The following is a 15654-nucleotide window of genomic DNA, read 5'->3' as shown; positions in this document are numbered from 1 at the left end:
CGGACTGCTGGATAGATACCCGCCCAGGGACACAGGGGGGGCTCAGAAATGGCTTCCAGACCTCCTAGACACGTTTGGCCTGATAGACTGCTGGAGGCTCCGGCACCCCACACAGAGTCAATACACGTTTCACTCCGGGGCGCATGGTAGCCTCTCCAGGATTGACTACCTGCTCACTTTGGCCGCACATGCCTCGTTGATATCCGAGGCGAGGCACATGGCACGTGGTATCTCTGATCACTCGCCAGTGTGGATCCGGCTGGATCTCGGTCGGGAGGGAGGAGGGAGGGTGGCCCCCATTAACCCTTGGTATTTCCGAGACCCCAAGATGCGCAGCGCCCTGGTAAAGAAGGTAGATAATTACTTTAAGGACAATCTGGGATCCGTGGACTCGGCGATCTCGCTGTGGGAAGCTTTTAAGACCGTGCTTCGGGGGGAGGCCCTCTCCCTGGTGGTGACTGCCAAGAATCGGAGGGATTGCGAAGTGCGGCAAGTAGAGGAGGAGATTGCGGCCCTTGAAGGGGATATGGAGGAGGAGGTCACAGAGTCCTCATTGCATGAGCTTTGCTTGAAGCAGGCGGAGTATAGGGACCTGGTGACTGACGCCGCCAAGACCCTCAGCAGGGAACAACAGGGCCGTCTGTATGATGTTGGAGATAAGGCAGGGAAACTCCTGGCGTGGCTGGACAGGAAGGAACGGGTCAATAGAGTGGTGCCAGAGTTGATTGGAGAGGGGGGGAGAGGTGATTGTGGAACCTGAAGGGATTGTGGAGTGTTTCGCGGAGTATTTTCATAGGGTTTATTCCTCTGTGTCGGACAGGCCGCCCGAGGACTCGTCTGATCTCCTTCGTGATATCGAGTTGCCCTGCCTCTCTGACATAGATAGGGACGATTTGGATGGCGACATCACGGTTGATGAGGTGGCGGGGGCGATTCGCGCGTTGAATTCGGGTAAGGCCTCTGGACCGAACGGACTGCCGATCGATCTGTACAAACTGTTCCCGGATAGGGTCGCCCCTCACCTGCGCGCCATGTTCTTGGAGGCGCGGGGAGATGGGATCCTTCCGTTGGATCAGCGGCTGGCGTCGATCGTGGTCATACACAAAGAGGGTAAGCCCCCAGATAGATGCGCCTCCTATCGGCCCATTTCACTCCTCAACGCTGAGCCGAAAATTCTGGCCAAACTCCTGGCAACCCGTCTGATTAGAGTACTTGGCGATCTGGTCCACCCGGATCAATCTGGCTTTATCCCGCACCGAAACACAGCATTGAACCTTAGGCGTCTTCATGGCGTCATCGCCAGGGCGGGCACGCTGCGTGAACCGGCTGTTGTGGCATCTCTCGATGCCACGATGGCCTTTGACACGGTGGAGTGGGCATATTTATGGCCCGTGCTGGCCAAGTTTGGTTTCGGTCGCGGGTTTGTGAGTTGGGTCCGGTTGCTGTACGAGGGGCCACTAGCGAATGTCGTGGTGAATGGTCGGGCATCTGCTCCGTTTCAGCTTGGAAGGGGTACTCGGCAGGGCTGCCCCCTGTCGCCTCTGTTGTTCGCCCTCGCCCTTGAACCGTTGGCTGCGTGGATACGTTGGCACCCGGATATACGGGGCCTTCGGTGGTCGCCTGATCACGAGGACCGGATTTCACTTTATGCCGATGATATCCTGCTGTATCTTGCCTCACCTAAGAAGTCACTTATAGTGGTCTGTGACGTACTCGCATCGTTCGGTAGGAACTCGGGCTTGTGATTAATTGGGGCAAATCGTACTTGTACGTTCTTAGTGGCGAGGTCCCACCGATCCCTAGAACATGTTCGATACAGGTTGCCCAGCAAGGTTTTGTGTATTTGGGGATTTTTATATCCATGGATCCTGCTGTGCGCTATGAGAGGAACCTGCTCCCCCCCTTGGCACGCTTGAGGCGAGATGTTGAGGGTTGGCGGAGGCTGCCGCTCTCCCTTGTTGGGCGTGCGGCCCTGTTCAAAATGATGTCTCTTCCCCGCTTCCTCTACGCCCTCCAGAACACCTTGGACTGGGTACCGGCTAAATACTTTCGGGAGGTCGAAGGCCTCCAAAGGACGTTGCTGTGGGATGGGCGGCCGCGAATAGCTATTTCAAAGTTGACGCTCCCATGGTACGATGGGGGCATTGCGCTCCCAGACATCCGACGGTACTACTGGGCCACGCAGTTGAGCGCGATCAACCATGGGTTTTACGGTCCTGCCCTCAGCCCTGGGTATGCCATGGATAGGTGGCTGCTGCGCGGCGGCAACTACTACAGGGCGTTGTATTCGCGGTCCCTAGACTCGTCCCTCACGGGGCCCACAGGTGTGGCGGTGCGCATATGGAAGATGGCGACCGACTCGCTGGGCTGGAAGGACAGGCTAACCCTCGCTACCCCATTGTTTGAATCGGAACGGTTGGGAAGACTCTGGCATACGAAGGGCTTTGATAAGTGGGACCTGATAGGTATATCCAAGGTGGGGGGATGTGCTGCATAAGGGGAGGGTGAAGTCTTTCGAGGAGTTGCAGACTGAGTTTGAGCTAGGGCCTTCAGAGTATTTTAGGTATATCCAGCTGCGTCACGCCCTCCGATCAGTCCTAGTGGAGGGTGAGAAGGTGCCGGAGTCCTCTCCCCTTGAGGACCGAGTCCTTGATGGTCATATGCCCGAGAGCACGATTTCGCTCATATATAAGAAGTTGATAAACGTCCGGGCAGACTTGCTATTGGGGCTGAGAGAGCAGTGGACCAGGGATGGCCTCGAGTTGGATAATGAGGACTGGCAGTCAGCGGTTTCTTCGCCTAAGGAGGTTGCGATCCCGTCGCGTCTGAGACTGGTGCAGCTCAAAATACTGCACCGGGTGTATGTTACGGGGCCAAGGCTGGTCCACATGGGATTCTCGGAGGATGGCCTGTGCAGAAGGGGATGTGGTATGGTGGGTACTTTCCTGCACATCATTTGGGAATGTGGGGTCATTGTGGAGTTCTGGAGGAGAGTCCATGCAGTTATGGGGGAGGTGACGGGCATTGTGGTACAGCCGGAGGCGCGGTGTTGCCTCCTGAACGTTTGGGGGCCCACTGATCTTGATGAGGCACAGACCCAATGGGTGACTCTGGGTAACATGGTGGCTAAGAGGGATATCGCGCGATTATGGGGCTCCTCGGGTCCCCCTACACTGACCGCGTGGAAGGAGAACATGGATTGGAGCATGTTTAGGGAGAAGACGGTCTACTGCTCTAGAGGTCGCCCCCGGAAGTGGCACGCCATCTGGGGGCGGTGGAACCAATATAGGGGGGGAATATGTCTTGCCCCGGATCTGGAACCTCCCGAGGAACAGCTTTCCCCCTGACCTACCTTCCAGCACAGTTTGGTTTAGGTACCCGTTCTGGGCCTCTGCTGTTCCCCTTCTTCCTCCGCACACAGTCTTATAATTAGTAGATGAGTGGGGTCCTGCCTCCCCTGGGGGCTTTCGCCATGGGATTTCAATGTTCTGCCTTGCTGGGGTTTGTTGTGTGTTTTTTCTGTGTTTATTTAAAATTGGACCTTTGCATTACTCTTCGTACTGTATCCGGGACGCATTACTGTATCTAACTTGCAATGCTGCCGAACCTTCGGGCTGTCGGCTGAATAGCTGTGTCCTGAATTTCGAAATAAAGGTTTTCAAAAAAATAAAATAAAATAAAAAAAATTAAATGTTCCAAGGAGTGCAGCAATTAAATTAGTCTGTATCCGTTGTGTTGGTTTTTAAAATGCACATGACCACTGTTTAGCAGGCTCCTCTGTCGTATGTGTCTTGGTGTTAGTGCACCTGCTGCACCAATAATGCATACGCATAAATATAAACACTGAAACATGTCCATGCTCTTAGTAGGATCTCTGCTAACATTCTAGTGCACATTTTCAAGCCTTCAACCCCGTAATAACTTATAGGAAAAAAACAAGCACTGCGCTAGAACAAAGCGTTAAAAAAAGAATTGTGGCTATGAATGTAAACAGTGTTTAGGTTCACTGCTTTCAAAATGTGCACCAGTGTCCTCTACCCGCATCCGTACAAGGTGCGCACAATCAATTAAACATTTCCTGTGATTTTTAAATAGTTCGTAACGGGTAGCAACCAGCAGGCATTTATTTATTCTCTACCTGTTGTTCAGATTCTTAAAATGCAGATAACCAGTGTTTAAGGGCCCAACTGTCCTCTGTGTCTTGGTGTCACTGCACCTGCTGCACCACTCATGTATACGCCAAAATCTGAAGTGTGATCAATGCCCATGCTCTTAATAGGAGCTCTGCTAACATTACAAAGTACAATTTAATAAGAGCGCTGGTAACACTAAAGATACAAATTAATTCCAATGAACGCAGCTGTAATGAAGCTAGTATTCAATTGTAAATAATTAAATAAACAGCTATACTTTAGCCTGTAAAGCACGACTTTTGCCCATTCCTACAGTTTCTGCGCTAAATGTTAAGCAAGCTACCCCTAAATCAAGTATGCTATTTAAACCAGAGAATTAATAAGCGCACTAGCATTAGATGTGTCATAAATTAAGCCCTAGGAAAGGATCTGTTAATAAGATGTTTCAAGGAGTGAAGTAATTTAATCCATCTCTAACTGTTGTGCTGCTGCTTAAAATGCATATAACCACTGTTTGGCAGACCCCTCTGATCTATGTGTCTTGGTGTCACTGCCCCTGCTGCACCAATAATGCATAGGCACAAATATAAACACTGAAACATGCACATGTTCTTAATAGGATCTCTGCTAACATTCTAGTGCACATTATTTTTAAAGCCTTCAACCCCGTCATAACATATAGGAAAAAAAGCACTGGGCTAAAACAAAGCGTTAAAGAAAACTCGTGGCTATAAATGTAAGCAGGGTTTCAGTTCACTGCTTTTAAAATGTGCACCTCTGTCCTGTAGCCTTCAAACCAGATATAAAATATAGAAGCACTGGTTCACTGCGTGATACAAATTAAGCCCTAGGAAAGGATCTGTGAATGAGAAGTTTCAGGGAGTGCAGCAATTTAGCTCATCTGTATACATTGTGCTGGTGCTTACAATGCATATGACCACTGTTTGTACGGCCCCTCTGTCTTTTGTGTCTTGGTGTCACTGCACCTGCTGCACCAATAACACATACGCATAAATGTGAACACTGAAGCATGCCCATGTTCTTAATAGGATCTCTGATAACATTCTAGTGAACATTTTAAAGCCTTCAAACCCGTTATAATATATAGAAAAAAAAGCACTCTGCTAAAACAAAGCATTAAAGAAAAAATCGTGGCTATAAATGTAAGCATTGTTTCGGTTCACTACTTTTAAAATGTGCACCTCTGTCCTGTACCGGCATACGTAGAAGGTGTGTGCAGTTAATTCGAAATTTCCTGTAAATTTTAAATAGTTTGTAAATGTAGAGAAGAATCAAGACACGGGATGACTTTGTGAAATGCCAGCAAATAAAATCAAACAACCACTGCACTGTTTGCGGACAACTATGTCCACTGGGTCTTGGTGCCACTGCACCTGCTGCACCACTAATGCATACGCATAAATGTAAGATCTGGGTCATGGTGCCATTACACCTGCTGCACCACTAATGCATATGCCTTAATATAAAGTACAAACCATATCCATTCTGTTAATAGGATCCCTGCTAACATTCCGGTGCACATTTAAATATGAGCCTCAGCAACTCTGAAGCATTAAATATTGTTTTAAAAAAAAAAAAGAAAAACAGTTAACAGTTGCAGACACCGAGAGTGTGTAACTAGGCATGATAATAACGGTGATAACGGTCGGGTCAGAACAAACATGCATAAAACACTGCTATGCAAAAACTGGTAGCAACCAGTATCCATTTCATTATTCTTTATCTGTTGTTCAGAATCTTAAAATGCAGATAACCAGTGATTAAGGATCCCACTGTTGTGTGTGTCTTGGTGTCACTGCATCTGCTGCACCACTCATGTATACGCCTAAATCTGAAGTGTGAACCATGCCCATGCTGTTAATAGGATCTCTGCTAACATTACAAAGAACAATTTAGTAAAAGCCCCGGCAACACTAAAAAATACAAATTCAGTCCAGTAAACGCAGCTGTAAGAAGGATAGTAATAAATAATAGATAAGTCAATAAATAGCTATGTTTTAGCCTTTAAAGCACAACTTTTGCCCATTCCACAGTTTCTGCGTTTAATGTCAAGCAAGCTACCCCTAAATAAAGTATGCTATTTAAACCGGAGAATTAATAAGCGCACTAGCTTTAGATGTGTCACAAATTAAGCCATAGGAAATAATCTGTTAAAAAGACATTTCAAGGAGTGCAGTAATTGAATTAGTCTCTAGCTGTTGTGCTGGTGCTTAAAATAAATATAACCACTGTTTCGCAGGTCCCTCTGTCCTTTGTGTCTTGGTGTCACTGCACCTGCTGCACCACGAATCCATACGCATATATGTGAACTCTAAAACATGCCAATGCTCTTAATAAGATATTTGCTAACATTCTAGTACACATTTTAAAGCCTTTAACCACGTCATAAGCAATCCAAACAAACAAGCACTGCACTAAAACCAGCGTTACAGAAACACTTGTGGCTATAAATGGAAGCAAGGTTTAGGTTGACTGCTTTTGAAATGTGCACCGGTGTACCCTTCCCTAATCCACCCTTCCCTAATCCGTACAGGGTGCGCGCAGCAAATAAAACAGTTTTCGTGAACTTTAAAGAGTTTATAAATTAAGCAAGGAGTCCAAAGCGGGGAAACTTTGTAAAATGCCGGAAAAAAAAACCAAAGCAATCACAATACAAAAAGCGCTGGCCCGTGGGCACTGCAACATAAGCATTTGCAGTTTGAGCTCCAAAATAACTTCACCAACACATTTGCACAGTTTGTATGCACACTGCTCAATAAATTAACAGGACAAAATACACTTGAAAAGACTGACTTTTTATAATAACCCCTGCACCACTATAGCTACAAATTAAGCACTATAAAAGCAAATGTAACAAAGCCATTATTTAGTTGTACTTTCAGCCGATATTGTAACAATATTTTAATTAAAGCCACATTATGTATACTTTTGGTGCTCTCGGTAACATAAACTAACAAAAGGAATATAATGCAGGAAGCTGAAAACTTGCATTAAGTTGCCAAATAATGTGAACCCAGGCCCTTTTTTCTCTTGACAAAATAACAACTAATAATAACAAGCATTTGCAATGCAAATTGGTCTCGCATTTGCTTGTGTTAGAGCTATTGGCGTTCTAAATGATAATGTTTTTATTCACATGTTATGAGCGTATGTATGTGGTCTGTTGTGGAATTATGTGGGTTGAATTGGCATTGTTAGTTGTGGAATAGTGTAGTGTGGAGTTATTTTGTGTAGTGGTATTATGTGGGAAGGTGTGCAGTGGAATTATGTGCATAGTAAATATGTGGTATTCAGTGTACTGGGATTATGTGGAACGGGATTGTGTGTTATGGAGTACAATTATGTGGAATGGTATTTTGTAGAGTGGTGTGTAGTGGAGTTTAATTATGTGGTGTGCTGTTGAATGTTGTGGTATGATGTGGAATTCTGTGGTGTGGATTGGATGTGTGTGTTAAATTGAATTATGTGGTTTGGTGTCGTATTATGTGGCTTGGATGAAATACGTGGAGTTGAACTGTGTGGCGTGGAACTGTGTGTATACTTTTGCCTTTTTGGTGATGGAAAAAAAACAAATAGGTAGGAGCCAAACTTCAGATCTGTGTCTTGAGGTGTTAAAAAAAAGATCTAGGTTTAAACAGTTGAAGACTTTAGAGAATAATCATACAGGGAGAACTATATCACTTTGTAATATCCCTTATAGAAACTCACTGGCGATCATGTCAAACAGGGTATACTGTTAGCTTTTTCTTCATGTAAAAATGCCTATTGCATTGCATAAATTAAATAAGCTGGACTTCTCCTTAAAATCAATGGCAACAGTTAATTCCTGGTCAGTAGACTCTTGAAAAACAGAAGACAGTCATTGAAGGGTTAACCCACACTCTTTAAGTTGGACAATAACCATGAAAATAGGTAATGCAGCACACCAACTCACCAGATTCTACAAATGCAAAAAGAATATGTATGGGAGTAAATAATGTGATCGGATATTTAAATCAGGGAGCCCAATATATGCCCATGAAGTCGGGATTTGTGCCACATTTTCAGAATTCTAATTAATCACTCAAACAGAATAAGGCCAAACCAATTTATTTAAACTCTTGAAGGGGTCATGGCTGACAAAATACCATCGGATGCTTAGGACCTCTGCTGAGAGGTTACATTATCAGGCTGTACTACAGCAGTTTTTGCACAATGTAGTATGCAATAAAGGCAAGGCCACTTGCAATAGGCAGCAAACTACAGTACAATGATGCAGGTGCAATGCAATAATGGGGCATGTGAAATATTTAATGGTAGGCATAATGGTTGGTTCTGCAGCCAAGGGGACCACTGGGGAAGCAGAATGTAATTTGCATTACCGGTCATAAAACTGATGTTTGCCCAGAAGCTCCGAGTTCAGTCCACAATAACATTTTAACAGTAGTCTATATATGAATAACTATGCATGCATTGGGGATAATGCTGAGTTACATCTGTAAAAGGGGTTGATTAACGATGACAAAGGTTTATTGTTATATAAAATGATAAGGGGATGTCTGAAGTGTAACTTGAAAAGTAACTTATAAAAACGTGTTGAGAAATTGAGGAATAATTTGAGCATCTAACATAATTAAAATAACCATCAATGGAACATTTTTCTTGTGCACACAGACATCACCATGTGGATTCTTGGTGCTACATGTTGTATTATTATTGTGAATTTGTTTACGCTTTCTGAAGGTTGATAAATGTGTTTGGAGAAGTTTATGGGAACTAATACAGCTAGAGATTTGATGTGAGTGAGCCGGGAGAGCAGACTCCATGAATCTGCTCGCGACAGACCCAGGGAACAACAACCTGCTTGCTAGTAAATGCAAATTATAGGAATAAGTGTACGTGACCTATTTGTCCTGAAGAAAAGGAGGATCGTGTGCAACTTGTATTTGTATGACTGGCGCCCTCTTGTGTTGCAAAGTAGAAAATGTCACACAAGCCACAATATTCGTAAGGTATGCATTATGTTAATCTCTAATGGAAATTCAAAAATATCCTGAGTATAACTCACAAAACAGTGTATGTTACCTTTAAATGGAGGCTGAATATCCTCTGTGGGACGCATGAAGAGAATGGACAATCCTGCAGGATTTTTTTTAGAAAGATAGGATCTGTAAAGAAGTAGTTCCCTTTCGGGGAGGAAGATATGATAGGCGAAAAACAGAATCTCAATAACGGGCATTCGAGTGTTGTTGTCTTTACCTCAATGACGGCCATCTCTGCAGGCAGAGAAGGGAAAGTCGAGAATAAATACTGGTGCGCTGAGCTTAATTGGAACTAATTAAGCTCAACATGGAACAGTTGTGGCATACGTCACCCTCATGTTAGGTGCCTGCATGATCTGGGAGGGGCATGCGCTGGTCTGGAGAGCAAGCAAGAGGAAAGCCAGATGGTGGCTGTGCACATGCACGCGCGCATAACGGCAAGCTTTAGGCCAAAAGCAAAAGCTTGTGGTCGCATTTCAAAAGCCCACTCACTAAATGTCTAGACAGGTCAGCGCATGCGCTGGCTCAGGAGAGACCTAAAAACATTTGTAGCTACTTTTTTAAACGTGTAGAAAAATATAAGCAGTTTCGTGTTCACAAAAACCAATATGTTTTAGGCAATACGATTTAAACTATTTCAACAAAATTATTTGCGTACGTTTAATTTGTAACTGGGCAAAGCTATTGAAATGCATTGCCATTTAGTTCAGACAAAAAACACAGACCGAAAGTATGGTGTAGTGTGAAATATCACATGTTATCACCAGTTGGAAACGAAACCAGACCAGGATTATTAAGTGCTTTAAGCAGTGTAGTAAAGATTGTAATCTGTTGCCTGGCAGCATCTGTGAGATGCAAATCAACTAACCACAGGATGATAAGCTTCGGAAAAGAAAATGGAACTCACTGCTGAAGTAAGGGGTAAAAACAGAACTCCCCCTTCACATTTGCATACTTTTAAATGCACACAAAATGCTATTACTTTGTTGTCATCAAGAAATAAAAATAGTTCATGTTTGTCTATATTTTACATAAAGTACGGACCCAGGAAATTCAGTCAAAAGCCGTAAACTAATAAACAAGAAAGCACTAAAAACAAAATGCTACGCCCATGTACATTAAATCATTAGCTTTACTTAAAATATTGTTGGGCAGGCCCCTTGCTCCTCTGTATCTTGGTGTCACTGCGCCTGCTGCACCACTAATGCATGCGTCTAAATTGTCAGTGTGAACTATGCCCATGCTGTTAATAGGATCTCTGCTAACATTACAAAAAACAATTTAATAGCAGCCCCAGCAACTCAAACGATACAAATTAAGTCCAGTAGCCGCAGCTGTCAAACAGCAAGTATTAAATCATAATTAATTCAATAAATAGGTATATTTTAGCCTTTAAAGCACTACTCCTGCCCATTCATACAGTTTCTGGGCTAAATATTAAGCATGCTACCCATAAATAAAGTATGCTATTTAACCCGGAAAATTCATAAGCAAACTAGCATTACATATGTTACAAATTAAGCCCTAAGTAAAAATATGTTAAAAAGACGTTACAGGAAGTACAGCAATTTAATTCATCTGTATCCGTTGTGCTGGTGCTTAAAATGCTTCTGACCACTGTTTGTCCGGCACCTCTGTCTTATATGTCTTGGTGTCACTGCACCACTAATGCTAGTGCGCACTAAACCGCACTAGCATTACATGTGTTACAAATTAAGCCCTATAAAAAAATCTGTAAATGAGAAGTTTTAGGGAGTGCACCAATTTAATTCGTCTCTATCAACTGCACTTTAAAATAGAGACGCAGTAACGTACACCACTGTCCTCTACACGCATACGTACACAATGCACGCAGCCGGTTCAAAAAATCCAATTTAGCCCATCACCATAAACTAAAAATATTCTCCAAAACAGAAATTAACACAAACAAAAAAAAACACACAGAGCAGTAAGTGACACAAACATTGGGTTCCCCCCAAAAAAGGAGCGAGCACAACACACGTACATTTGAAAAATTAATGCAGGAACAGCTACCAGTGGGATACACAGAAACCCAATGTGTCTTGGTGTCACTGCACCTGCTGTACCACTAATGCTAGTGCGCACTAAAGCACACTAGCAATACATATGGTACAAATTAAGCCCTATAAAAAAATCTGTAAATGAAACGTTTTAGGAAGGGCACCAATTTAATTAGTCTATCAGCTGCGCTTTGAAATGGAGATGCAGTAACGTACACCACTGTCCTCTACACGCGTACGTACACAATACATGCAGTCGGTTAAAAAAATCCAATTTAGCCCATCACCATCAACTAAAAATATTCGCCGAAACAGAAATTAACGGAAAAAAAAAAAACGCACAGAGCAGTAAGTGACCCAAAAATTAGGTTCCAAAAAAAAAAAAAAAAAGAAATTGTGAGCACAACACACGTACATTTAAAACAGTAATGCACGAACAGCTAACAATAATATACACAAAAACTCATTGCAACAAAAAAATGGTTAAACATATTAACAATAAGAGCACAAAAAGTACAATTACCACTATAATAAAAAAGCTTGTAACAAGAGAAAAGAACAAAAATTACTGCAAAACTGGAGGCATCAAACACGGCAATCCTGAGTATGCAAGCCACGAAAAAAAAGGAGTTCCAAGGGAAAGACTTCACTTCATGTGCAGCATGTTTACTGTACTTAGTCAGTGCTGCATAGGCGTTCCCCAAAAAAAGAGGCTGATCTACAAAGAACATTAGCCTGTTACAACGAAAAAAAAGGCAAACAGACAAGGCAATAAACTAATTAAAAGCAAGTAGGTAAAGAAGGTGGAGTTTGCCTAGCTATACAGATTACTTGAAGTCTCGAAGAGACAGCGCATGCGCTGCCTAGGTGAGACCTAAAAATGACACCAACGCAATATCCGATGGAGAAGATTCAGGAGTGTATAAGGACATGTAGAAATCCGTAAAGCATTTTAATACCTCCTCATCTTTGAAATGATTAAGTCTGTTATCAGTGATATTAATTATTTTGGAGCGTTGCTACTTGACCTTCAAGTAGTTTGCAAGTAACTTACCAGCCCTATTACGGCCCCCGTAAAATTTAGAATTGATTTTAAGCAACATCCCATCAGCCTGTTCTGTTGATTTCCTGTAAAAATTCAGTTTGGCTTGGACAAGTTTAAGGGTATCATCATTTTTAGATGCGAAATAAGTATTATCAAGCTGTTTAATAGAGGATAGTAGAGAAGCGGATTCATGGACAAGTTGTTTCTTTTTGACGGCAACATAATTAATGAAAAAAACCTCTGGTTGTCCCTTTGAAAGCATCCCAAATGGTGTAAAAACGGATGTCAGGACTAGTATTGATGATAAAAATTTCTGACAAAAAGTCTTTAAACGCCCAATAAATATGGGGTCTTTGAGTAAATAATTGTTAAAGCGCCATCTACGAGATTTGGAGGGCTCGGAAGGGAGATTAAATTAATAAAAACAGGAGCATGGTCAGAAATAAGAATAGACCCAATTTCAGCGTGGGTTAGGTTAGGAATGAGATGAGGACTCAAAAAAATATAATCAATTCTGGATGTAGAATTATGAGTGGGGGAGTAAAAAGTAAATTCCAGGTTGTCCGGATTATATATTCTCCAAGCATCCACCAGCCCTCTTGAGTGAATAGTATTAGTAAAAGTTTTTTGCATTTTATTAGGAATGTATTTTGCATTGGATTTTCTGTCAATGAAGGGATTTAAGACCTGATTGCAATCCCAACCCACCAGAAGGTTAGAGTCAGGGCAGAAGTGAAGGGTATGGAACATAGACTGCCAAAACTGTGTCTAAACCAGTGGGACCACAAATGCTAAGAAGAGAGATAGGGTACCATTTATGGTAATAGCAAAAGAATCCATCTGCATCCCTCTCCTCCTTTTCAACAAGAATAGAGAGGGACTTGTGATATAATGTAACCACTCCATTTTTTCGTCTGTCTTTAGCTGGAGAACAATACACAGATCCTACCCATTGTTTTTTGAGAGAATTAATATCTGCATAATTAAGGTGAGTCTCTTGAGCACAACAATTTTACAGTGCAATCTAGATAATGGGGTAAGCACCTTTGTTTGACAGAATTACGGAAACCTTTCACGTTCCAAGATATTATACGAACATTGTCAGTCATAGTAAAATCGAAGAGATATTGAATAACACTATGAGCAATCTAAAATTGATAACATAAAAATAGAACGAGCAAAAAATTTGAACCAACAAGTAGAACATTACATAATAAAAGCAGATAGAGAAGATGAATAATGAGAGAGTGAAGGGCAAGAAAAAAAGAAAAAGCAAAAGTGATCAAAAATTGTATACTAAAAAAGCTCAAAGGGTATAGGAGAAAACAAAAGAAAGAAAAGGAAAGAAAAAGAAAAGGGAGTAAAAAACAAAGGAAGAAAGATGATGTAGTAACAAAAGTTGACAAGAAGTCCGAAGACTCCAGTCAAAGGAGCCAAAGTATGTTGCCAGAGTGAGGAAGTTAACAAATGGAGACGATGTGCTGTGAAGAGAAGACAGACATGAGTCAAGGTAGACAGGGAAAAGCGAATGAGACCAATAGATAAGTAGGAAAAAGATAATATAATAAAATAGGGAGCAGCAGCGTAGAGACAGAATATATAAAGTAACCTAAGGAACAAATATAATGTGAACAATTATATGCAACAAAGTCATTGTAATGGAGAGGGAAGACTTACCAATAAGTGAAGTACTAGAGACAATAGGAGTAGGAGGGGAAGCACACTGAGATAACACCAAGGAAGTGCGTCCATACTGAACATGGTGAATCTGTGAAGGAAAACCACAAAACCATTAGAAGATGTTAAGTTATGAGAATAAACATGCAACGTTCGCAAAGTAGACAACCAGGTAAGGACAAGAAAAAAACATCTAAACATATAAATTGAAAAAAGTTAAGCATTTGGGATACAAAAAAAATTGTATAACAGCAATTATTCAGGCTTTCCCAAAGTCCATCTCTTCTCCTTTGTGACGAGAAACAATTGGTCTTAAATCTTCAGGGTAGTCAAAAGAATAGGTCCGTTCCTTGTAAGTAACTTTAAAAAAACAAGGATGGACAAGGCCATATCGAGCATTCATGGAGCGGAGAGCAGCACGAAAGGAAAGGAATTCCTTACGACGAGCCGAGGTGGCACGAGCCACATCCTGTGAGAGAAAAACTCTTTGGCCGGACCACAACATCTGCCTCCTTTGCTTTGCTGCAGACAGAACCATCAATAACTCAGTATAGTCCAAGAAGAGAACAATTATCCCTCTAGGGCGGCTGGCTGACGAGGCAGAGAGGGAGCCCCCAGGTTGAAGACCAATTCAATGCGCACGTTGCAGGTTGAGGATAGTACCTTCTTTGAGACCAACTAGCTTGGGACTGTGAAGTTTAAGAAAAGCAATCATGTTGGAGCCCTCCTCACCTTCAGGAATACCATAAAGACAGAGATTTTTGTGCCTACTGCAATTTTCCAAGTCCTGATTTTGCTGTTTGAACATAGCTATTTCTCTAGACATATCGTCCACCTTGGGGATCACATCCTGAGTATCACTAATCCTCTGTTCCACCACTGTAACCCTTGACTCTTAATTGATCCATTTGTCTTCCAGTCTCTGAAGGGTAGAGTTGGTTTCAATTACGAAGGGTTTTTAATTCTTTATCTCCTCCATGAGATCTTTCAATGTTATGGGAATTGGAGATGTGGAGGGAGAACCCAGCTCCTTCTTTTGGCATTTTGACGTAGACATGGTAGAGTCCTTACGTATACTAGACATGGTGGCAGAGGCAATCTTTTGATTAGATGAAGGATTTAATTATATATAATGATGAAGCAAAAGATATCACCAATGTAAGGTAAAGGAGCAGAGCTGATATTGTGCAGCAGGAGAACGTCGCTTAGAAGATCTTTAATTCTGCATGTATTTACTCTCCTTCGTTGACAGCAAACAAACAGGTGAGAAGAGTAGGAAAAATCAGCAGTGAACCACTAATAGCCCTCAAAGCAAAGTCAGCCTTAAACTTATAAGAATGAGGGACAAATTATACAGTAGAGCAGCTCCAAAAAATTCCTGTAACCTCTTTAATCAGCCGTGAACCACTGATAGCCCTCAAAGCAAGATTAGCCTTAAAATTATAAAAAAAGAGGGACCACGTATACAATAGAGCATCACCAAAAAAAAAAAATATTCCAGTGACCTTTTTGGCAGTTTTTAGCCAGGACGGGGAACCAGCAGCCAGTCACCACCACGACCCGTGGCAGAAAAAATGGTGGCCGCAAGTGCCTTCACTGAGGGAAACGCTATGCGGGAGAAGCGGGAGCGAAAAACTGCATAACTATGTGAAAAACAAACGCTACCTGCTCTCCCGCGTCAGTGCTCTGAAGTATGCCTTTTCATGTTGTTGGGGAATAAACGCCACCACTCCGCA

General features: G+C 42.6%; 1 protein-coding gene across 1 annotated transcript in view; it reads right to left on the bottom strand.

Moving 5' to 3' along the window:
- LOC146863443 (uncharacterized) overlaps nucleotides 1-15654 on the bottom strand; it is a 265763-nt gene that overhangs the window by 215438 nt on the left and 34671 nt on the right. Inside the window, exon 3 of the mRNA XM_085642873.1 lies at nucleotides 13919-14009. Within this exon, the coding sequence (XP_085498999.1) occupies nucleotides 13919-14002 (84 nt within the window). The 5' untranslated portion in view covers nucleotides 14003-14009. The remainder of the gene's footprint in view (nucleotides 1-13918; nucleotides 14010-15654) is intronic.

Source organism: Triturus cristatus, chromosome 2_2 (assembly GCF_964204655.1).
Source record: "Triturus cristatus chromosome 2_2, aTriCri1.1, whole genome shotgun sequence".
Taxonomy (NCBI): Eukaryota; Metazoa; Chordata; class Amphibia; order Caudata; family Salamandridae; genus Triturus; species Triturus cristatus.
The sequence above is the reverse complement of the archived record's forward strand: the minus strand, read 5'-3'. Positions and strand labels throughout refer to the sequence as shown.